The sequence below is a fragment of the Amblyomma maculatum genome, chromosome 6, assembly GCF_055883805.1.
Source record: "Amblyomma maculatum isolate TAMU_Amacu chromosome 6, ASM5588380v1, whole genome shotgun sequence".
Lineage (NCBI taxonomy): Eukaryota > Metazoa > Arthropoda > Arachnida > Ixodida > Ixodidae > Amblyomma > Amblyomma maculatum.
The window spans coordinates 68,235,459-68,260,118 of record NC_139349.1 but is presented as its reverse complement, the minus strand read 5'-3'; the positions used below and the strand labels follow the sequence as shown (position 1 = coordinate 68,260,118).

Genomic DNA, 24,660 nt, shown 5'->3' with positions numbered 1-24,660 from the left:
GTGCCTACCCACCGCCGCCGCCATCCGACGACTCGACTTGGTAGCCCATCTCTCGCAGCTGGTATGACGTTACAGCCATCACGAGCCTTCCGACCGTGGCTACGCGAAGGGCTGAAAATGAGAGTAGTATTGCTTTCGCAATAAAAAAGAAACAAATTGGTGCTGGCGCCAGCATCCGATACGTCTGTCTGGCAAAGAAATCGTTTACCTTTGTTACCACCAAAGTAGACCGATCTGATCTGAAGTTCCGGGCAGTGGAGCAAGCAACGGAACCTGCACGTTTTGAAAATCAAGTTGTTGGGAGTTGGCTATGTGGGCGTCAAACTCGGTCTTCTATACAAGCTTTGAAAGAGCGCTTCAAAATCTGTCAGAAGGGCTGTTTTTAGATAGGCGTTGATTTTATGTCTGTGCACCAATATACTGCTAAAACCGTGATCTCTATAACCCTGTCTTCTAAATCGGCCCAATGCATCTCACAGATACTTACTCATCAATACTCATATTGAATACTCGCGGTTGCTGCATTAATGGCAGGGGTCGGATAAAAAAACGTGTAGATCGAGGTTGCCCAACCTGCATCGGCGACGCGTCTATACATGAGTACGCACAAAGACAAGATATGTCCGTCTCGGGCGAGAAGGGCGACGTAGTCTTGAGGACGTCTTTGACGCGACGGTTCGGCAAAGACTTCAGCTTCTGTGTTTCGTTCTTGTTCTTTTCTGTCACGTACGTGTCGCGACAGCCGATGTCTGTGCTTCAGTACAAAAAAAAAAGAAAAGTCGTGCTCTTTTCTCTTTTTTACGATGTGTTCACAATAGCTGATCAGTTGTGCCATCTGGCATATCAATCTTAGAATTAAATCTGGAACTAAATACTTAAATTTCGGAGAAGAACAATTCTTTAGGAGTCACCGAAATATATTATTCTCTAGTTCCTGGCTGTTACGAAATGCTCATATGCTACTGGAATATTGTTTACATCTGTGATTATATTACCACTCCGTGCATCGCAATGGGCTTTCGTTGGTGGTATTTTTTTTTTCACTTTGAATTAATGCAGATACCTGCAAAGAATCACGGGCAACGGGCTGATCAGCAACGCTGGGACCCTCAATGAACGTACATGTATTCGTTTTTTTGTTTGTTTGTTTTTTTAACCCAGGAAATAAATAACGGAGAGGTGATTGCATTCTTTACGTGACAGGACAAGAAATATATAAAATTGGAATCTGGCGTATCTGCAGTTTGCTCTTTTTGAGGATTCTCCCATTTCTTCTACCTTGTGTAAGAAGAAGATATAGGCACGTACTGACCATTGGCAGTATCCGCCCACATTCGCCTCACAAGTACCGCGAGCATTTCCCGCTACCGGCAGGAGTTACTAACCGGCTGTGCAAATAGGCTATCATCACGAAGTTATTGCAACAAGAGTTGCATTTACTACTACGCACGCTAAGGGGAAGTACGGGCCCGTCCCTTTTCTCAATGAACAGAAGGGGCGCGGCACTTCTAGATAGCGCGCGTTTCTCCACCGTGTGGAAATCGCGGCGCCGGTCATCTCCTACATGCTTCTGTTTCGCACCCCAGTTATGTACCCCCCCCCCTCACATAATACTCCAATCGGAGCCCGTGAGGTATTTGAATAAATAAATAAAATAACTTGTCGAGCAGCACAACCAACACGCTCCTTTTCAAGCCGTTGTTGCCGTTCTTATTCTTTTTCCTGAATGCGTCGTTGCCGCCTTGTTGCGTTCCAACGTTCGTGACTGCTGCGTGAACACGTCGACAAAGTGTGTTCACTGTTCAAAGCGCACATTACAGTGTCGTTTTCCTCCTCTTCCTCTCACAGCAGGACCTCCACTCGGTAGCAGCGCGGCTACAGCTGCAGCGCGCAGTGCCTGCCGACCTCCACCACCACCCAAGACTCGACTTGGTAGCCCATCTCTCGCAACTGGTATGACGTCACAGTGACGTCATCATCTCATTCGCGGCTCGCCGTGCCTACCCACCGCCGCCGCCATCCGACGACTCGACTTGGTAGCCCATCTCTCGCAGCTGGTATGACGTTACAGCCATCACGAGCCTTCCGACCGTGGCTACGCGAAGGGCTGAAAATGAGAGTAGTATTGCTTTCGCAATAAAAAAGAAACAAATTGGTGCTGGCGCCAGCATCCGATACGTCTGTCTGGCAAAGAAATCGTTTACCTTTGTTACCACCAAAGTAGACCGATCTGATCTGAAGTTCCGGGCAGTGGAGCAAGCAACGGAACCTGCACGTTTTGAAAATCAAGTTGTTGGGAGTTGGCTATGTGGGCGTCAAACTCGGTCTTCTATACAAGCTTTGAAAGAGCGCTTCAAAATCTGTCAGAAGGGCTGTTTTTAGATAGGCGTTGATTTTATGTCTGTGCACCAATATACTGCTAAAACCGTGATCTCTATAACCCTGTCTTCTAAATCGGCCCAATGCATCTCACAGATACTTACTCATCAATACTCATATTGAATACTCGCGGTTGCTGCATTAATGGCAGGGGTCGGATAAAAAAACGTGTAGATCGAGGTTGCCCAACCTGCATCGGCGACGCGTCTATACATGAGTACGCACAAAGACAAGATATGTCCGTCTCGGGCGAGAAGGGCGACGTAGTCTTGAGGACGTCTTTGACGCGACGGTTCGGCAAAGACTTCAGCTTCTGTGTTTCGTTCTTGTTCTTTTCTGTCACGTACGTGTCGCGACAGCCGATGTCTGTGCTTCAGTACAAAAAAAAAAGAAAAGTCGTGCTCTTTTCTCTTTTTTACGATGTGTTCACAATAGCTGATCAGTTGTGCCATCTGGCATATCAATCTTAGAATTAAATCTGGAACTAAATACTTAAATTTCGGAGAAGAACAATTCTTTAGGAGTCACCGAAATATATTATTCTCTAGTTCCTGGCTGTTACGAAATGCTCATATGCTACTGGAATATTGTTTACATCTGTGATTATATTACCACTCCGTGCATCGCAATGGGCTTTCGTTGGTGGTATTTTTTTTTTCACTTTGAATTAATGCAGATACCTGCAAAGAATCACGGGCAACGGGCTGATCAGCAACGCTGGGACCCTCAATGAACGTACATGTATTCGTTTTTTTGTTTGTTTGTTTTTTTAACCCAGGAAATAAATAACGGAGAGGTGATTGCATTCTTTACGTGACAGGACAAGAAATATATAAAATTGGAATCTGGCGTATCTGCAGTTTGCTCTTTTTGAGGATTCTCCCATTTCTTCTACCTTGTGTAAGAAGAAGATATAGGCACGTACTGACCATTGGCAGTATCCGCCCACATTCGCCTCACAAGTACCGCGAGCATTTCCCGCTACCGGCAGGAGTTACTAACCGGCTGTGCAAATAGGCTATCATCACGAAGTTATTGCAACAAGAGTTGCATTTACTACTACGCACGCTAAGGGGAAGTACGGGCCCGTCCCTTTTCTCAATGAACAGAAGGGGCGCGGCACTTCTAGATAGCGCGCGTTTCTCCACCGTGTGGAAATCGCGGCGCCGGTCGCCACTAGCTGAACGAAATAAATAATGCAAAAATAAAACAGAGCTCGGCGTCCTTGTCCGACTGTCGCGCCACTGACTTCCGCGCTAGTCCGTCGGCCCCCATTATCATGTCGCGCAATGAGCGTACGCATATGGATCTAGTCGTGGATGACCTTGTCTACAGTCTGCAGTCGTACTGATACGGGAGTCGTTATCGGTTTAGAAGGGGAGGGGGCTCGCTTTTTTAGACTGCCGACGTATTCCTCTACCACCCTAGTGCATTCATTTTTCTATTTTTTTTTCTTCTCCGCAATCGTCAGTCGTCCGGTTCAAAACGGTGTAGGCGCAGATATAGAGCAGCCGAGGCAACCATAATATCTGTTCCTTAAACGACGACCTAGTCATCGATTCGAAGCTCTCACTACAAGAATATCTCTTATGTCAGCTGCTATAGGAACCTGGTCTGGTATTATTAATGCAGACGTCGGTGCGAATAAGGGAGATGACGTCCTCATTAGAAGGCAAGTAAAATAATTGCGATGTATAGAATAAAATAGGGAGGGGGACCAATTACTTTAGTAGTCACTAATTTTTTTTTTTTTCCGCTGCTGAAAGAAAGAACGAGGACATTGGAGTCGTTCGAGCTCAGGGTAGGCAAAACGATTTGCTGGATTGGGAAAGTTGAGAACGTTGTTCGCAGTGATGGAGAGTGCAGTTCTTTTTGTGTTACAGCAAGGGCGCATGGTTCATAACTTATGCGGGACTAAATATGACACAGAATCAAATTCAACACAAAAATATGCAGCACAAGATATCAAAATTAATGCTCTCGTTGGCTGCAGAGGTTTTAATCATTGTGTTTATATATTTATATATATATATATATATATATATATATATATATATATATATATATATATATATATATATATATATATATATATATATATATATATATATATATATATATATATATATAACACAATGATTAAAACCTCTGCAGCCAACGAGAGCATTAATATATATATATATATATATATATATATAGCATAAAACGCTAGTGCAATGTAGGCAGAGCTAGGACACTAAAGAACGAGAATATGCATGGAGCATCGCTTTTGGGCACGCCAGAGAATGGCACAGCGTAGCATAACGTGGCATAGCATAGCATAACGTAACAAAGGAAAGCATAACCCAGCGCAGTATAGCATATATATAGTATACACAATTATGGTAAGCTGTTGTAGTTGTTCCACGATGTCATTTCTCGATGTGAACCGAGTCTCGCTCATGGAATGAATTGAGCTAAAATAGCTGTTCGTGGGCTGCGCCTCTCTCATTCAAATGATGACTACATTAGAAGCTTCATTATTCCTCTCATCGATACGCAGAGAGAGAGAGAGAAAACTTTATTTCAAAAAGAAAAAGAAAAGAGAAAGAAAAAAAATGCACCGAGACCAAGCGAATGGAAATTCACTCGGCGACGCGCTGACAGAAATGGTGCACTTACGTACGTGCGTCATGAAGCGATAAGGAAGAGGCGACGTGCAGTCGCAGGCATGCTGGGCTCGCAGGAAGTTTTTCTTGGCAAAATGCAAAAAGAAAAGCGTTTGGTGCGCTTTGTCAGGGCGGAGACGTCTGCTTGCTTTTCATTGTTCTAAACACGACAGGGATATGTTTTGAATTCGTCATTACCTTTAAAACCGATATAGTCAGCAAATGTATATCAACAGTGTCAGCTTTCGGTTCGTAACTTCGCATACCACTCGTAATATCGTCCGGGATGTTACGTGCTGTAGCCGCAAGTTTCTTCAAATAGACCCGAAATTCCTACTTCTGGCCTTCCTGCCCTCAACAGCTTTAGTCCTCCGTTAATTAAAAAAAAAAATAAGAACAAGAGCGGAGGTTGATTATTAAACGTTCCTTGAGAACAGGTAAAAATTCTGCTTTCGCCAAATTCGCCCTTAAAATTATCCCAGAAAGTGAGTGCACCTATTATTATTATTATTATTATTATTATTATTATTATTATTATTATTATTATTATTATTATTATTATTATTATTATTATTATTATTATTATTATTATTATTATTATTATTATTATTATTATTATTATTTGTGTAATTTGTGTGCGTCGTCGTCGTCTGACGGTGTTAGTCTTAGCGACGGTGGTGCTAGAGTCCCTGGTGCCCCGCTCCTGCCCAGCCACCCGACCGGTTTTCCCCCTTCAGCCGCGACCGGCGAACATGGCGGTAAGTTTGCCTCGCTACGGGCTCTCCTCCTCGACGCGCTTGAGGGAATCTCTTTTCTGAGCGATGAGGTTGCCCAGCTACGGGAAGAGAACGAGCGCCTTCGTGTAGAAAACTCGCGGGCTTTCGTACAACAAGCCGAGGTTATCGCCTCTTTACGTGCCAATGTTCGCGGCCTACGCCAGGAGCTTGTGCGGTGCGCTGCTTCGCAGTGTGAGCGTCCTCTCGTCGAGCGTCCTCTCGTTGTCTCCGTGGGCAATCCTACCCGTGAGGAGCAGCCATCTGTGGACTACTCCGCCGCTCTTCATCGAGGGATGACTCCTGGAGATATTCCCTGTTCATCTTCTGCCTCTGCTCCTCGCCGTGCGGTTGACTTACCCAGTGAGATGAAGAAGCACCGAAGTCGAGCCATTACTGGCGCATCGAGCTCATCTGTCCTGAACGTTGCCATTTACCAAAAGAAGCGTCCGAAGACTATTTTCGTCTCTAAACTCAGTCCCGATACTACATCGGTAGACCTTACCAACCATCTAAAATCAGTGAATATTACTCCCATTTCCTGCCGGCAGCTGAAAACAAGGTACGACTCCTACTCGTCCTTCCATATTGAAGTTGATGAAGAATCCTACAGTAAGCTTGTTGAGCCTTCGATGTGGCCGATGGGTTGCATATACAAGGACTTTCGTGGGAAGCTTTACGACGATATGCTTCATCTCTCTGAACTGACGCAAAATTGCAGTGGCCCCTAATTTGGATATCTATTATCAAAACGCCCGAGGTCTTCGGACTAAGGGATCAGAATTTTTTTCTAGCGTCTTGTCCTCTTGTTATACCGCTGTTGTGGTTACCGAAACCTGGCTGTCAAGTGATATTCCTTCCAATGATTTCTTTCCAAATAATTACTCTGTTTTTCGTAGCGACCGCCCTGAAACAGGTCCCAAATCAAGAGGAGGTGGAGTGCTCATTGCTATTGACAGTTTTGTGAAGTGTGTTCGACGTTCCGATCTGGAAACTGTTGAAGAATGTGTGTGGCTCGAGCTCACTTTAAATCGACATGAAAAACTTTTACTTGCAGCTTTCTACATTCCTCCGAATCTACCTCCTTCAGCCTATTGATGTTCTGCTCTCAATCGAACATGTTATAACCCGTCATAGCAAACACAAACTTCTTATTTTAGGTGATTTTAATACTCCTGGTATCAACTGGAACTCACTTATTTCTTCTCACAACAATCATTACATATTAAGTAAGTGTAACTCTCTACTTGATTTCATAGCCTTTAACTCTTTGCAGCAACACAATTTCATTGAAAACTGTTGCGGTAATATTCTTGACATCTGTCTATCGAATTTTGAAAGTGTTCGAGTCTCGAGTTCGGACATACCGCTGACTCGCTGTGACAAATTTCACCCCCCGCTTCTAGTTACTACTGCTGTCTCTGCCTCACCTTCTACTAACTCAGATCGGGTGGGGAATTCGCCCCGTTTCGCGTATGCACGTGGTGATTATGTCGGTCTTTTCAATTTCTTCTCTTCCGTCGACTGGTCCCTTTTAAATGACATTAATGATTCAGATGGACAAGTCAGTCGCTTTACAGAAATAGTTCTTGATGGTATGCGTCGGTACATACCTTTGCATACTCCTACGCGTAGGAAGTTCCCTTCCTGGTTTTCAAGGGAACTAATAACGGCGTTAAAGCTCAAGGAACGGGCCCATCGTAAAGCGAAACGCCCTGGGTTTCACAATTGGGCAGATGAGTTTCGCCGTGTGCGTTCTCTTTGCAAACGCTTATACAAGCGGGACTACGACTCCTATCTTGAGTCTTTAGAGAGGTATGCCTCAAATCGTCCTAGTCAGTTCTGGCGTTACGTTCGCAAGCGTTCCATTAAATCAGATTTAAGTATCAGCTTAGTTGACTCTCAGGGTTCGGAAATTCGGGATGTTGCCGACAGTTTTGCACAACATTTTTCCTCCGTTTACAAACATCCACATTGTGATTCCGTTTGCCTCCCACCTGGTGCACTATCTAATTCCATTCTCTTTGACGAGGAGTTGATAACTGAGAGTCTTAAGCGTCTGAGACCATCTTTGTCTCCTGGACCTGATGGCGTTCCAGCTGCCATAATAAAAGCCTTCAGTTATATCTTCGTACCAGTACTGACTGCCATATTTAATAACTGTTTAAAAAATGCTGCCTTTCCTCGCGTGTGGAAAATGGCACGCGTGTTTCCTGTCTTCAAGTCTGGAAACAAAACTGATGTTTCCAATTATCGTCCGATTTCTCTTCTATGTGCAACCTCTAAGCTTTTCGAATTAGCTTTGCACAGCGTACTTTCCTTCCATCTCAAACATATCATAGTACCGAATCAACATGGCTTCATGTCGGGTCGCTCTACTTCCACCAACCTAGTCACGTTTATGACGTATGCCTCTGCAGCAGTCCTTCAGAGGGGTCAGGTTGACACTGTGTACTGTGATATGAGCAAAGCTTTCGACGTTGTTACTCACTCACTACTTCTTGAAAAACTTCTACTCTCTGGCGTTGAAGTCTCTCTCGTAGCCCTCCTACGCAACTATCTCCTTGATCGCTTCTGCTTTGTCAGTGTCAATGGACAGACTTCTTTCGTTTACCCTGCAACGAGTGGAGTTCCTCAAGGTTCAGTACTAGGCCCGCTTCTCTTCTCCGTTTTTATTAATGATGTTTTCTCGGCGATAAAGAACTCCTCGTTTCTTCTTTATGCTGATGATATAAAAATATTCAAGGTAATACATTCTTTTCAAGATTGCGTGTTGTTGCAATCGGACATATCTGCTTTTTCTGATTGGTGTGCGATGAATCGACTTACCCTCAATTCTTCCAAAACTAGGGTTGTGTCCTTTACTCGTAAAACACATAGCTTTCTCTACCATTATTCTGTCAATTCTGTGCTGTTGGATAGGGTTGATGAAATTAATGACCTTGGTGTACTTTTTGACCGCACCCTCAGCTTCTCCTCTCACACTAAACGCATTGCTCAGCGGGCTATGCGCACACTCGGATTCGTTTGCAGACTTTCGAGAGAGTTCCATACTCCACTTCCGTTCCTAAAACTGTACCTGTCCATATGCCTCCCGGTCTTGGAGTATGCGTCGGTTGTTTGGAATGGCACTTGCAAATCGAACTTGGACAAGGTTGACAGAGTACAAAAAAAATTTTTACGGATATTTCATTATCGCTTTCCTTTTGCAACTTCCCCCTCTCGCTCCACCAGGAGCGCCCAACTGAATCTTCCTTCCCTTCACTGCCGTCGTATCAGACTTGATATCATATTTCTGTACAAACTCCTTCATGGCCACATTATGTGCCCTCAGCTCTTAGAGTACATCCTACTGCGCGTTCCGCGAAAGAGCATGAGGGAATTCAGACCATTTCAGGTTTCTCCTCTTCATTCCCACTCCCCTCTGGACAGGATGCAGTGGTTATTTAACTCTTTTTGTCCTCACCTTGACATCTTCCAAAACTCGCTCTGTTCATTTACATTGGATGTTCGTAGCGTTGTATTCTAAATAGTACTTTATCACATATAACTCCCACTTTCTAGCCTTAATTTGTATTTACTTCACTTTTTGCTTTTTCTCCTGTTCAATGCTGTCTGTATCTTGAACTACTTTTTATCCGTTTCTTGCTTATATTTCAACTTTAAACTTTATATTCGAATCTTACTGTCCCTTGTTCAATTTTACTTCTTTATTGTATTATTCTGTATTTCTAGCCTGTGTTTTAAGTACCATGCACTTGTTGCGCCTGGAATGGTTGTTTATTTTATGTATATTTCTATATTACTATAATCAATGTCAGTCATCTGTTTTTTTTTTTTTCCTCTCTACCTACCGTTCTTTTTTTTTTTTTCTTTATTTCCTGGTGTGCTAAAAAATTCTCTCACTGTGTATATAAGTGATGATACTCATTGTTTGCTTAATTTCCGTGATACTTTTCGTCTCAGTTTCATTTCATGTATTATTTATTTCTTTTTTTTTTGTGTTCTCTCTGTGTGTGTAAACATGTTTGTGCTTTTTCATTTTTTTTTTTGTGCTGCAGCACAAAGACCACATGGTTGTTCCTGCGCACATTAAATAAAGATTGATTGATTGATTGATTTATTATTATTATTATTATTATTATTATTATTATTATTATTATTATTATTATTATTATTATTATTATTATTATTATTATTATTATTATTATTATTATTATTATTATTATTATTATTATTATTATTATTATTATTATTATTATTATTATTATTATTTTATACTCAAGGTAATACATTCTTTCAAGATCGCTTGTCTTTGCAATCGGACATATCTGCTTTCTCTAATTGGTGCACGAAGAATGGGCTTACTTTGAATTCTTAAAAAACTAGGGTTCTCTCATTTACTCGTAAAATGCGAAGCTTTCTCTACCCTTATTTTGTGCATTCTGTGCTACAGGGTTGATGCAATTATTGGCTTTGGTGTATTTTTTGGGCGTACCCTCAGCTTCTCCCCTCCTACTAAACGCTTTGCTCTGCGGTCCGTGCGCCCTCGGTTTCATCTGCAGGCTTTCGAGAGAATTCCGCGCCCCATGCACTTCAGGTCTTAAAGCCGTAAATATCCATATATATGCTTGCCGCTTTTGGCGTAAGCGACTGTTATTTGGAATGACACTTGCCAATCGAACTCGTACAAGGTTGACAAAGTACAGCAAACGTTTTCACGGATATTTCAATATCGCTTTCCTTGCGCAACTCCTGCTCTCGCTCCACAGAGAGTACCCCACCGCATCTTCTTCTCTTAACTGCCGTCGCGTCAGGGAAGATTGACATATTCTGTGCCCTCAACTCATAGAGTACATTCCACTGCACGTTCTGCGAAAGAGAATAATAGAATTCAGACTGTTTCAAACTTCTACGTTTCTGCATTGCCACGCCCCATCTGGACAGAATACAGAGGTTGTTAAATTCTTTTTGTCCTCACATTGACATATTTCGAAACTCACTCTCTTCATTTATGTTGGATGTTCGTGGCGTTGCTAGCGTTGTATTCTAAACATTATTTTATCCCATATAACTTCCACTTTCTAGCATATTGACACACCGCTGCCCATCTTCTAGTGCCACCAAGTGGCCGAATGTCGGCGCGTGGCTGTGCGTCGTCCTCGTCTGTCTCGAGTTTCGCTTGATTAAAAAAGAAGGCAGCTCGGTTGTTCTTCTGTTTGCTGCGTGTGTTGGTGACAATATATATTGTATTTACTTCAATTTTGCTCTCCTGTTCAATGCTGTCTGTACCTTTAACTGCCTTTATCCGTTTCGTACTTATATTTTAACTTTGAAATTTTATATTTTAATCTGTCTGTCTCGCGTTCAATCGTATTTCTTTATTCTATTTCACTGTATTTTTAGCTTGTGCTTTCAGTACCATGCATTTGCTGCGACTGTTCTTTGTTCTTTTTCTCTATCGTTGTGTGCGTGCGTGTGTGTGTGTGTGTGTGTGTGTGTGTGTGTGTGTGTGTGTGTGTGTGTGTGTGTGTGTGTGTGTGTGTGTGTGTGTGTGTGTGTGTGTGTGTGTGTGTGTGTGTGTGTGTGTGTGTGTTTGTGTGCGTGCGTGCGTGCGTGCGTGCGTGCGTGCGTGCGTGCGTGTGTGTGTGTGTGTGTGTGTGTGTGTGTGTGTGTGTGTGTGTGTGTGTGTGTGTGTGTGTGTGTGTGTGTGTGTGTGTGTGTGTGTGTGTGTGTGTGTGTGTGTGTGTGTGTGTGTGTGTGTGTGTGTGTGTGTGTGTGTGTGTGTGTGTGTGTCCTACAAGACATGCTATTCACTGATTTCATTCTCTCCGTGCCTCATTCACTCATATAACTTCATTTCATGTGTTATTTGTTTCTTCTTTTGTCTTCTATCTTTGTGTATGTAAATCTTGCATGTGCATTTTGTGTTGTTATTTCTGCTGCAGCGCAAATACCATATAGTTGTTGCTGCGCACATTAAATAAAAATTGATTGATTGATTATTATTATTATCATTATTACTATTATAATTTATTAATATTTATAAATTCCCTCTTTCTTAGATATGTTGATAATAATTTTATTCACTTCGTCTTTCATAGCGTGAAAGCAGCAAAAGGATGCTGATTGTTTGATTATCTTACGAGGCGTTTGATGAAACTAATTTAGGGATGGTTTTATTTTTTCGTTATTTAGTCGGGCAGCAAAGCAAGACTTGCCTGCATTAAAAAAATAATGGCGGCAAAGGTGTGGATTTAAACACCGCTCACTCTGAGCAGAAGTAGCTGAAAAAAATTCGAGAACGGTACATTGGACCATTTAAGTGCAATGAGGTGAAAGCATAGCTTTCACTTTGTCGTTCCTCGGCGCGCTTTCGTTGTAGTGCTCATTCAAGTGTGGGGTCGCTCCTATCACGCGGCGTTTTCATAGCCACGTGACCTTTCGACACAAGCCGGAAGCGCCAGAAGGGCCTGAAGCGGATTCGACGCCCACAAACTTTTATAGGTTTTTTTTTTTTTTTTTTTTTTTTTTTTTTTTCAACGCGCCACCGCTCTCTCCTCTCGACATTATCGCTCCGCTACAGTAGTTCACTGTAGCTCTGCCGCCCTTTCCCATGACATCATGTGGTTGCTAGGAGGCTCCATGACGTCAGCGGCGGCGGTCTCCATGACAACCTCGTTGGCATGACGCGTGGCTTAGAACGCGCTCGACTGGTGACCGGAGGGGTAAGAGTTGATTCCCGATGAAGGATGATTCTTTTCTTAAAGGTTAAACATAACCCCGCTGTCATTTGATTGACAGTCTGTGTGTGAAACTCTCTGCAGATGGATGCACTCATGGATGCACACTCATGAGCCTATGGAAATATTTACCTTAAAAATTGCGCCGGACATTCACCTGTGCGTGATCTCATGGTAATGAAACGCAGGCTGGAGAACATTTTATCGCAATGAGTGTTTTAAACAAGCGTTTTTATTTGCTTATTTATGCATGTTAATAGCCCTAACGACACTAATGACTGCGGATATCTAGTCTTTGTCAAAGTTTAGCGACCAGGGGCTCTGCTTCTAGGTCGTGTATACTGGTGCTCCTTTTCGTGGAAGTCCTCCCCATTGGAGAGGGTAGGACAAATATTCTTGTCACCTTCACGGAATTTGGAACACTGAGAATACAATACTGGCCACATGGTGTGGGTCAGAATCAAACCCCCTAGGCTGTAAACTTTTGACAAAGACCGTACATGGAGGGGGGTTATGAATGACTTTATTTGTCTTGGTGCCCTAAACTTGGGGGATCAGTTTAGTTGACGCGCGTACTTCGGCATAACTAAGTATTTGACTTTCATCGCTCCCGCATCTTCCCTCTGAGAGGAAAGGAAAGGTACTCCTTTTTTCCATTTTGCCATCTATCAAGCGTGCCAGGTGGCTCTTGGCATCGGTGGCAGGTAGTAGAGGGCTAGAGGCTACAGAACGACGACACGCATCCACAGTGGCAGGTTGCTTTTCTTTTGTAAGTGACAGGTGGTAAAAGCTTCAGAATCGGGACTTTTTTTTTTTTTTTTATCGGTGAGCTTCTTATCTCTAACGCAAAGAAAACGAAAACACATTGGATCCAGGCCGCTGTCTTACGCCTTCTAAAACAGGAACGATAATCAAGCACAGCATCAAAGGAAAACGCGCCTTTTTAGTGCACTCCTTCCTCGCGGGAATTATCTATAGCCGAAAGTAATTGAGGGATTGCCTCGTGCTTTGTCACTCCTCTGACAGTACGCTAGACCGCCTAGTGGTGGATATGTGCCACGTATGTGAAGGCACAAAAGAGTCTAAAAATCTGAAGGCCGCCTGGAAAGAACATGGTCCCCTGTCGTAGTTAGACGCCATTTGAGCAGAGGTGAACAATCACAGCCACGATTCATGAGCAACGTTAAAGAAAGAAATACAGAATCGGCGCTCAGCGATGGCAAGAAACGAGACGAGGAAGAAGAACAAGAAGAGGTTATGTTCGCCTTGATGGTGGCTGCATACGCCTTTTCTTCCGGTGCTATCGCCGGCGTTCCGTACAGTCATCTGAACTACATAGACGAACAGTGGCTGCTCGATCCAGCAAGCGTGTTGGTTCCTGACTTTCGGCTGCGTGCCCTGCGTCCCGCCAGTGCTGACGGCCGACCTATGCTCTTCAGCTGCTCAGCGGCTACGGCTATCGGCGACACGGCGGAGAACATTTCCTGGGACGCCTCATCGGTCAGGGGCAGCGGAGTGGTCTCGGTCGACTCGCGAACGGGTTTCTTCGGTACCGTGGTGGTTTCAGATTCCCTGCTCGCCATAGTTACGCCCCCGGGAGCTCGAAACGCGAGCATCGCCTGTACCATCAGTCTGCCCAGTGGACCACAGGTTGTGCTCAAGGTACTCAATCGTTTTATTCATCCCCAAAGGAGTGAGACGTCGCTCTGCTGAATATTAGACCGCGTCGCCACGGGCAACTCGCATGCGCATTAAAATGCCTTTAGCATTTCATTCAAGCTAAAGAAAATAATGATATCAAAAATATTAATGACTGATAATGAGGATTTGTGAATTTTTAGGTTCCCGGGCAGCAGTGTGGATAGTGAGGCACACCGTGTAGGGTTAAGCTCCACGGTAGTTAATTTTGTGCCTCATACCCCGTCTTGCCTCCAGGTTATTCGGTTATTCTCGTCGCACGTGTTCTGAATTACGTTTATCGATACGCTGTTGTCATGTTTGTAGCTACGACGGCGGGCTCAGCAGCTGATCGCAGTAGTCGCGACGGGCGCCAGCTTGAAGGAATGTCCGTTTGAAGTGACAAGCGCTGACTTCATGACATAAGCGAAGTACCCTCCTGCGAATTCTCGCGAATGTACAGCCCATTCACTTCAACGAAGCTTTCACCTTTGAACAGCTACGCTATCCTCAATGGGACGAAATTTCGTCCGCATGCTGCTCGGACTGCGTATGCAACGCGGTTACATGATGGCGACCAAGTGTATACGTTGTCCTTCAGTGTAAATCTACCTGGCTAACTAAAATACAAGAGCGACAGCGACCATAGCCAACAGCTTCGAGAGTACCGGCAACGGCAAGGTATCTACATTTTGGAGCCGGTTGCTCTCGTTTTTGAGAGCATCTGGAATAGCACGTCGGCGAATTGATGAGGTTGGTCACTTGGCGTACATAGTCCGCGGACGTACGCACTTCGCGGGACCCACTGTGACATGACGAGAGTGTAACGTGTGGTTTGAATGTTTACGTATCGGAGGAAAGCCACTTTGATGCTTTAGCTTCACTGTCAGTTACCGTCAGTTGTCGAAATGTCTCCATTATTCGTGTTATTTAGTTATTTACCGTGTTTTCGCAAGAGCTGTCCGTTCAATTTCGCATTTTAAGAGCTCATTCTATTTACTGTGTTAAAACAAAATGTAGAAATAAGTTTTGATAGTTACACACCGGGAGGAAGATTGTATGGTTGTAAAAAAAGGAAGCTGTTTTCAGATATAATTGCGTAACAGACATTAAATTGAATGTTCAAACTTTTCTCCCTTAAATTTTGGAAGTACCCAAACGATGTCGCTTGTGTACATGTTGGCACGGAGTTAAACAACATGTTTAAGCGCAAAATGGAGCGCACTACTTTTTGCTCTTCTGAAAGTTCTTTGTCGAGCAGCCGACGGGCAAAGAAACAAAACTCCCGCGCTTCGAGTCGGCCGTTGCGGAAAGGAATCGCGTGGTGGCGCCACTGAACCAGCGAGGACCGCTGACGCTGATCAGCTTCGCCTGAAAATGCACCTTTGCTGCAATGCACGCGTGAGCAGCAGTGAAAAACAATTGTAGGCAAGCGCGTAGAGACCGCGCGAATCGTTGCGGTTACCGTTCACGCGCATAGAAAGCTCACCTGACGGAAGTGCACGGGTGAGCATGCAAGCACGTTGGGCGGAGCAGCCTATTCATTTTTGGAAAATAGTGGCTGAACCGCCAGGAAGCACTGGCATGCAGTTCTGCCTATTGCCGTGGTCTCTCAACTTTTGCACACGACTTAAGAGACGAACACAGATTGAAGAAAAGTCGAAGATTGTTTCAGTCCGCCTATCATAGTGCACTGTTTTTTTTTTTTTTTGCTTTTTTTTTTTTTTGTATTGAACAACTGGTCGTTTCTCTTTGTCGGCGAAATTCAAAAAGTGCTGGCGTGTCATGCGGTGCCAGTGCTATAGGTAAAGGAACCCCAGGGTGGTCGAAATTAACCCGAAGCCTCCACTGCGGCTTCCGTCAGCCCGTGTGGAGCCTGGAAGCTTTAAAGTGCGCTCGTAAAAAAAAACATTATAGGTGTTCAACGCTGCTGAACCGAACGTGGAGCGAAAGCTTTGGCTGCGGGCTACCGAGCGTTGCATCGACGACAACCAGCGTTCCGTTGAACGCGTCAAAGTTCAGCGGCGTTCTATGTAGAACCCACTTTCGTGCTGTTATGAACGCGTCTGCGGGGAATAGGGGTAACGTGAATTCAAATAGCATGGCAGGCTGATTCTGATGTCACCCTCCCACATTACAGGAGGGCCCCGAGTTGGAACTCTTTCACGCACCCAGGCACTGGCGAAATGCTCAAGGTTAACTTAGTGTATATATAGCTTTCGCTACAAAATAGAAGTTGACCTTTAAAGTTACAGTAGACTGTTGCAAGCACACACAGAGGTCGTTCTCTACAGAACAATTAAAGCTAAGCAAAAAGTACCGAAATGCGCGTGCGTTGCCCCCATCAAACGATTTCGCGGGTCGAATGCGTGACGGTCCATAAAGAGTTCAGCTTCCGAGACTACGTGGCACTGCCATTCATTCCAAACGGTAACAGTCCGTCATTTGAAAGCCAGGACTTTCTTCGCCCATTAGTGATGTGAGCAGAGGCTGTGCAGTATTAACTTTAAACGAGCACGCATTTGCCATAGACGCACAAAACCCGAGGAAATGGTGTTGCAGCCATTCCGAACAAAATGATTATAGGCGCGCGCACATTGTGCTATTCGATGCCACTGCGCGTAAAGAACCTATACATTATTCTGGGTTATTCCACTATGGCGTCTCTCTTAGCCCGCGCGTGCTTTGAGACGTAAAAGCTAATTACAAATGTACAAATTACTAATTTACTAGGCTCGCGCTATACCGCGCAACTCGCCAGATGCAGCAAGAAGAAGCGAAAAAGCCGTTTTTTAAACATTTACCCTTCACCCTCACATATAAAGCAAGACTGTAACGTCATCACCCAGGGGACCAATCAGAAACGGGCGCCAAACTCCACGTGGCCTCATAAAAAATAAAAAAAAATCAATAATTTGCACGGTGCATTGCACGAGATAAGGGACGACTCTTGTGGATTAATAATGCGTTACGGAGGATTAGGTTAGATTACGGTGGGTTTATATTGATCAAGATGAATTAAGGGTGTTTTCTGGTCGACTGCGTCGAATTAAGAGTGAATTGAGTCGGATTACGTTTGATTAGTGGGATAGTGGTGAAGAGTATATTATGTTGGGTTAAGCTGGATTGCGATGGGTTTAAGGTGGATTGCAGTATATCATTTCGGATTGGGGTGAACAAGCTGAATTATGGTGGGTCGTGATTACTGGGGGTAGACGGTTATGGATTGGTGGGTGGATTAGAAAGCTTAATGTCTTCACGTCCACATCGTGCAAATCATATGACCCTTCGTAGCTTCTGCCTTCCCCGTCCGGCGTAACAGCGGTTGGTGCTCCCCAGTTGTTATTTAAAAAATGGACGCTGCTTGTTCGACTGCGGGTCACTGTGGTTCAGGCTGTTGAATTGATATCTAAGCAAACGGCAGTCGAAAGTTAAAACATCGAGAGCCATTTTACTTCATTTAACGATATTTATTGCTTTAGGGCATCAAGGGAGTATGTAATGTCTGACAAGATGATTAAATTAATGAAAAAAATATATTTCCTGGTTTTATGAAGTCAAGGAGGGAGCTATGATGTGGTTCCTGCGTCCAGGCAATGTATGTAGCAGGATTTGTCGCTGAAAGACCTGCTTCCGCCAGGTGTCGGATTCTCTTAGGTTTCAGTGCTGGGCAATGCCACAGCAAGAGGTGAATTTCAGCTTCACTATTTTCGGGCTTGCATATCAGACACTCGGGGGGTCCGAGTGACGGCAGTAGTAAGGCCAACCCCGACCAAGATCCTCCGAAGGGCAACCTCCTCTGCACAGGTGAGACAGTAGGGAGGAAGAGGGCTACCTCACATGGAGGGATAAGAAGACGTGTGCGGCACCGGAGGTGTTCCTTTAAAATGAGAGTATAGTATCATCCAAATTAAGAAGACGAGGCAATGATGAGCCTCGGGTCATTTGCCGGGTCGCTAAATCTGCATAGCTTTGAGAAGGCAGTATGTCCCATTGGAGCGACTTAATACGTTTAGACTGCGGGGTGCTTGCCGCGAGCTGGTGGATGTCCTGACATAGAAGAAGCTGACACGTCGGAGCAACCGTACTGCTTGAAGGATGTCAGTACGGATGAGAATATGCATGGGCCGCAGGAGACACAGTTGTGATGGCCACAGAGCATAGTGGCTCTTGAACTGCAACGAGATCAACACAAAATTATATAAGTTGTTCCGTAAATTGAAACGTGGAGGTGTTTTTAAGGCCAGGTCTGCACGGATAGTAGACTGCTGTTCTTGTTTCGCTATCTTGGGTGCTTGCATTCAAGTAAACAACAATGGACCCTTGAGGCAGGTGAGCCTCTTGCTCTTCAAATTTCTGGCGACGCGACGATGCCGAGTTGGCAAACGTTTGTCTAATTATCTGTTGGCTTGGTTTCGCTGAGCTGTACAAATTTCCAGGGAGAGAGAGTAGTAATTTGTTCACAGGAAGGAAAAGGCGCAGTATCTGTCACACTTGCTCTGTGGACACCTGAACCGCGCCGTAAGGGAAGGGATGACGGTGGGAGTGAAAGTAGAAAGAAAGAAAGGGGAGCCGTAGTGGATGTTGCAGATGACATTTTCCAAAAAACAGGCACCAGAAGCAGAGCTGTCATTGGCGGCTGAAGAATGGAGTGTGAAGTTGCATAAGCCTCCAATGTTCGCGTGAAGTGCGATAGCCTGGCCATTTCGTACTCTTGCATGCTGACGCCTTTCTGAATTCCCGGCGGGCTTTTTTTCCCTTCATAAGTTTTATCTCGCCTCAGAAACGTTGTGATTATGCTGGTATAGACACTGCTAGAGAAGTCCTGGAGTTGGACGACGATCATGTACGGTTCTGCTTGCACGGCTGGCGTGTGCAGACACAGCCTAGGTCGGTTCTTCGAATGAAAAGAAGTGTTCGGCAAACTACGCGCTCACCTTCGATGAAGCAACGCGATGCAATCACGCAGTCAAGGAAACATGTTGGCTCCCAAACTGATTTTAGGAGGAGTGCATGCTCCTTGCGGTTGCTGTTGGCTCATGTGCGGCGGTGCCGGTAGTTTATGAAATTCGGCAGTTCGTCAGTTTTTCACGCACATAAGCCTACTCGTAAGCATAATCACATAATGCTGACTTATCTGATAGTCGGCGGATACATACAAGGCACAATAATTCACAAAGCAATAAATTTCAGATAACAGGAGTTCATCCTGTTGTCTGATATGGAAGAGAAGAATGTGCTGACAGCTGGAATGTAATCGTCGCACTCCTGGCGAGCTACAGGTGCCGACAGTGAGTAAAATTGGAGGACAAACATGAAAAGGGCGGGGAGCAGATGAGAAAAATTGTCCATTTACTGTCGGGAGCGAGAGTGGTGCATGAGTGTACCACTCAAGTTTGGGCTAGACTTCAATGGAACTCTGGAAGTGCATGATGTCAGGATAACCAAGGAGGTGACCGCTGAAATTTGGACTCTTTTTTATCCTTTTAGGAGCAATACATGCTACAGGCAGCATGCCTAAAAAATAAATTACCCCTCTCCTCCGCGACTACCTGGAGTCTGCCTCTGATGTCACACACACACACACACACACACACACACACACACACACACACACACACACACACACACACACACACACACACACACACACACACACACACACACACACACACACACACACACACACACACACACACACACACACACACACACACACACACACACACACACACACACACACACACACACACACACACACACACACACACACACACACACACACACACACACACACACACACACACACACACACACACACACACACACACACACACACACACACACACACACACACACACACACACACACACACACACACACACACACACACACACACACACACACGCACGCACGCACGCACGCACACGCACGCACGCACGCACACACACGCGCACACACACACACACACACACACACACACACTGTGCGTTGATTTGTTGGTTTGTGGGGTTTAACGTCCCAAAGCGACTCAAGCTATGAGAAACGCCGTAGTGGAGAACTTCGGAAATTTCGACCACCTAGGGTTCTTTAACGTGCACTGACATCGCACAGCACACGGGCGCCTTGCTTTTAGCCTCCATCGAAAAGCGGCCGCCGAGGCCGATATTCGATCCCGTGTCCTTGGGAACAGTATACTCGAGCGCCGTAACCGCTGCGCCACCCCGGCGGGGCGTGTGTGTGTGTGATATATATAAATGTGAAATATGGCGCCCGTCACTTTCATGTGCTTTCTTCACGTGTTGCGCCATTTTACTTCAGCGAGATATATGAGTGCCCCATCACTGAACCGAGGTTATAGTGCTCTATATACCGAGGTCGCCGCGCAGTCCGCCTTGGCCTACCCTCAACTGGAGGTGCATGCCGAGATGGATCGAGAGTGCCGCCAGCGCCACTGCCAGACCCAAGGGGCCGCCTGCAGGTTCTCTTACCAGAGCCAGGCCTCTCTGTGCTCGTGCCCAGACGGCAAGGCTGCCTACGACCGCTTCTACGACATCTGCCACAAGGGGAAAACACTGCATGTGCGTCGACGGGGATTTCGCTCTTTTCCGAGTCTCGCTACAGACAAGTTCCTGTTCATTCGCTGAACATAGTTGCACTTTATTGGCACCTATACTTTCCTCGGAAATTAATAGCTCGCTATGCATTGGAACAGACGCTTAATGATAACTGTCTGATAAAGAAAAAGAAAAAAAAAAACGGGCCCTCATCTGTGCATAAACACAGGCGCCGAACTTCGTGTATGTCTAAATCAGCGATATTATTTGGTGGTTGCGCTGTCGGGAGCGTCCATAGTGTAAAGAATTTCGCCACCTCTATTGGTTGGCGCATACAGCGTCATGTGTTTGGTGCAGCATCGTGTGTTAATTGCAGATAGGTTTTCACATGCCAAAGACTATGTATGCATAGTAGGTCATGAGGGGCACCAGAGTGGTCACATTTTCATTAATTCATTTCGTTTCTATCGCGTGGGTGTCTTTATGCTGCAACAAATTTTATATTTCTTGCAAGCTCGACGCTGGCGGTCGTATTCGTCTCATATATTTTCACTGAGTCTTCGCAGTGGATAACTGAGTCGATACATGGGCATGTTAAGGAGTGCGCGAAGGTACGAATCGGGGTATGCGCCTTCAGGCCTTCGGTCCCTCCAAAACTTGGAGAAGACGTATACGACTTCAGAAAGCGTCGCGAGCTCAACATCTCACCTTTAAACGTAAACTAAGCGCACAGTGGCATCTTAACATGGTGGGGGTGGCAGATGAGGAATAGAGTTCTGAGCAATAAGAAATGTAGCCGAGCGTGGCAAGGATTTGAATGGAAATGTGATGGGAAATTCGCTGGCATAGGGTGGACACAGAGTAATTCAGGAAAGCTCGTGTCTGGGAGTCGTCCCAGCTGGGCTAAAACTGTAACGCATGTGCCCGCCTCCGAAGACCGCGCCCGCATCGTTGTCCCGCTGTGCAGGAGCGCTGCCTTTTCTCGGAGCTGTGCTCAACGACGGACGCCAATTCGCGGTGTGTGAACGGCACGTGCCAGTGTCCCGAGGGAATGCAGTCCCTTGGTCTGGGCCCCTGCCAGCGATGGGGCTCGTACGGCGAGTCATGCGACGCGATGGTTGGCTGCGCTGGGCCCGGCCTCGTGTGCGGCCCCGAAGCGGTGTGCGACTGCGACCAGGGTCGCGTCCGCGTCAACGACTCCTGTCTCGTCGGCCCCGAAGAGGAGGAGGGCGACGTCCCGCTAAGTGCGGTACAGGTAGGCGTGCACCGCCGACGCGGCGGCGTTTATCTGACGCTGGCCATGGCGCTCCTCCTGGGGAATCTAGGCCGACTTTACCGAACGGGCTAGGATGTCTAGGTTCCCTGCTATACGATAAGCAGCACTCAGGGAGGGTTAGCCTTGACGCCAAGATTATGAGATGGTGCGAGAGGGACAAAAGTAATGATTTAAACAGGCCGCCCACTAGCCCTCAACTCGACAGCTGCGTCGTGTGCATAAACTATTTCACCCTATCTGTACGCTTTGATCCCTATTTTACCACTTCGGAGGACGCAGGATGGCATGCTGCTGTCATCCTGCGTCATACGCACAAGCCAGTGTCTTTACTCTCTTCCCGCGTGCCTGAACTCGTGTACTTTGGCTGGCTTGGCTTGTGGGTTTAACATCCCAAAGCTACTCAGGCTATGAGAGAAGACCAACTGGTGTTCCTTAACGTGCACTGACATTACACAGCACACGGGAGCCTTGCTTTTCGCCTCCATCGAAAAGCGGCCGCCGCGACCTGGATTCGATCCCGCATTCTTGGGCATAGTAGTCGGGCATCTTAACCACTGCACTACCGCTCATGTACTTTACGTTACGTAACCAGTGGACGCCCGCCTGAGTGACTATAACTTTGCCATGTTAAGACAACCCCGGGTATTCATCAAGCTCACGTACAACTGTGGGCGATTTATTACTTCCTTACCCTTGTCCTTTCTCCCTATCACTTTCCCCTTTGATTTCCTCTAGCTCTTAATTAGCTGCCCTTCTCCTCCGGCTGGTCTCAGTTCAGGTTTCAGGATACAATAGCAGGTGCCGTAAATTGCAAAAACCTTTTCCATTCTATTTATTTATTTATTTATTTATTTATTTATTTATTTATTTATTTATTTATTTATTAAATAACCGCTAACTACTACTAGGTTCGTTTCGTTTTCCGGAGGAGAAAGAATGGTAACAATGTGGGAAAAAGGGCATGTAGTAAGCGACAACCTTGAAGCTTTGGTCAGTAAAAGAATGAAAAACCCTTTCATGCAAGCACGCGACTGTGCCGATAGCGAGTGCGTTAAGACTGGTGCAGGTCACGGAAAGGATTTAGCATTTGCTAAGTTGCCATACTATTAATTGGCAGGACCATGTGATCAGTTGCTGCGCCCATCCGTATGCATGCCTGGGTAGCAGCTGCGCGACTGCGAATTCTCTTCCCTCCTCCAGGCCTGACGGGGGTCCCCGCTGCTTGCATGCATGTGTTCTATTTCCTCGCGCAGAGAATGAACGTCGTATCTGTGGTGGTGATCGTGGTCGCGAGCGTACTGCTAGCGCTGATCACCCTGTGCGGCTCGCTTCGCCAGCGGCCTGCCGAAGGCTCCGAGGGAAGCGTCGCCGCGTCAGTCGCCTCCTACAAGTTTCCAGCATCGGCAGACGCCGGGAGCGAGAACATGTCCACCAGATACTGTGTCATTGAACAGCCCTGCTTGTCGAAGGCCCGCAAAAGCTCCGAACACGAGACGAGTTTCGCTTGGTAACCGTGGGTTCAATCCCTCACGCACGATGATTGTGTCATGTACTGTCGTTCTCGCGATTTTCACTTGCGAGAACGTAATAAAATGTGTTATTGATTTGTCTCCCATGTTTTCCTTCACTCAGCGGCACTTTGTCATTCATAGAAATGTACGCAGGCTTCATGCTCTGCGTACTGCGTAATTATGTGTATCCAATTATTTGACATAGGCTTAAATTGCAAGCTTGTCAAAAGCGCAATTAATGAATTCTACTTTTTTTTAATATCTACTTAAACCCCAGGTTTAATGTTAGGCGAAATGTTATTTCTGGTTATCGTGTTATCGGTGGCGACACTGACGAGTAATATTCTCGAAATGACTTCATTTGCCTCAAACAGGCAGAACAAAATTAAACCAAACAGCGCTATAGAACCGTTTTACAGAAATAAAAGTGGCTAAATTTTGTAACGTAGAAACTGCTCTCCTTTCAACGCTTATTCGTTTGTGATAGGCATGGATAATAGCCCTGCATGGGCAACTTGCGGGTGCGAGAGACTATAGGCCACATTCTTTGTGAGTGCCCCATATACTGTGCGGAAAATCAGTGTCTCTGCCGTGCGGTGGAGCGTGTAGATGGATGCCCACTGATTGAAATCACAATTCTAGGTCACTGGCCGCGGCGATCGTCGGCGGTGAAGGCCTAGCTCCCAGGCACTGCTCCGCTTCATGAAAACCGCGGGCCTGATCGATAGGCTGTGATTTCGCTCTGATGTTACGTTGTATGACTGTGACGTGCTGTGACGTGATATTGCTGTGATGCGATGTCACATGATATGACTGTGATGTGACTATACTGACTTTACCCATCCCTCTCTTACCCATCACTTTTATATCTCCTCACCCCCGTCCCTCAGTGCAAGGTAGCAAACCGGTTCCTTCTTCCGGTTAACCTCCCTGCCTTTCCTCCTGCTCTTCTCCTTCATTTTCTATAGGCATTCTCATGCTCGGAGGCACACTCTCCTTTTAACATTCAGCTACTGGCTGTGCAGCTAACGTCGATTTCCGCCTTATTAAAATGATCATAGGAATTAGGCTAACGTGTAACTGAAAGAGTTCAAGG

The 24,660-nt window shown here is 45.7% G+C and overlaps 1 protein-coding gene across 1 annotated transcript; it reads left to right on the top strand.

Annotated features, from left to right (window-relative positions):
* The first annotated feature begins 1,851 nt into the window (after window positions 1–1,851).
* On the top strand, window positions 1,852–23,705 carry LOC146185954 (uncharacterized). The gene is made up of 4 exons (XM_084606881.1): window positions 1,852–1,953; window positions 20,610–20,801; window positions 21,745–22,032; window positions 23,307–23,705. Exons 2-4 carry the CDS (start codon window positions 20,649–20,651, stop codon window positions 23,562–23,564), a joined length of 699 nt encoding a protein of 232 aa, XP_084463007.1. The 5' UTR covers window positions 1,852–1,953; window positions 20,610–20,648; the 3' UTR covers window positions 23,565–23,705.
* Window positions 23,706–24,660: the final 955 nt, after the last annotated feature.

What these genes read in the sequence shown, in the direction of transcription:
- LOC146185954 (XM_084606881.1), top strand. Translation starts at nt 20,649, where the DNA reads ATGGATCGAGAGTGCCGCCAGCGCCACTGCCAGACCCAAGGGGCCGCC. An exon ending in ACAAGGGGAAAACACTGCAT is followed by an intron (nt 20,802 to 21,744) that starts GTGCGTCGACGG and finishes CCCGCTGTGCAG; the next exon opens with GAGCGCTGCCTTTTCTCGGA. An exon ending in TCCCGCTAAGTGCGGTACAG is followed by an intron (nt 22,033 to 23,306) that starts GTAGGCGTGCAC and finishes TTCCTCGCGCAG; the next exon opens with AGAATGAACGTCGTATCTGT.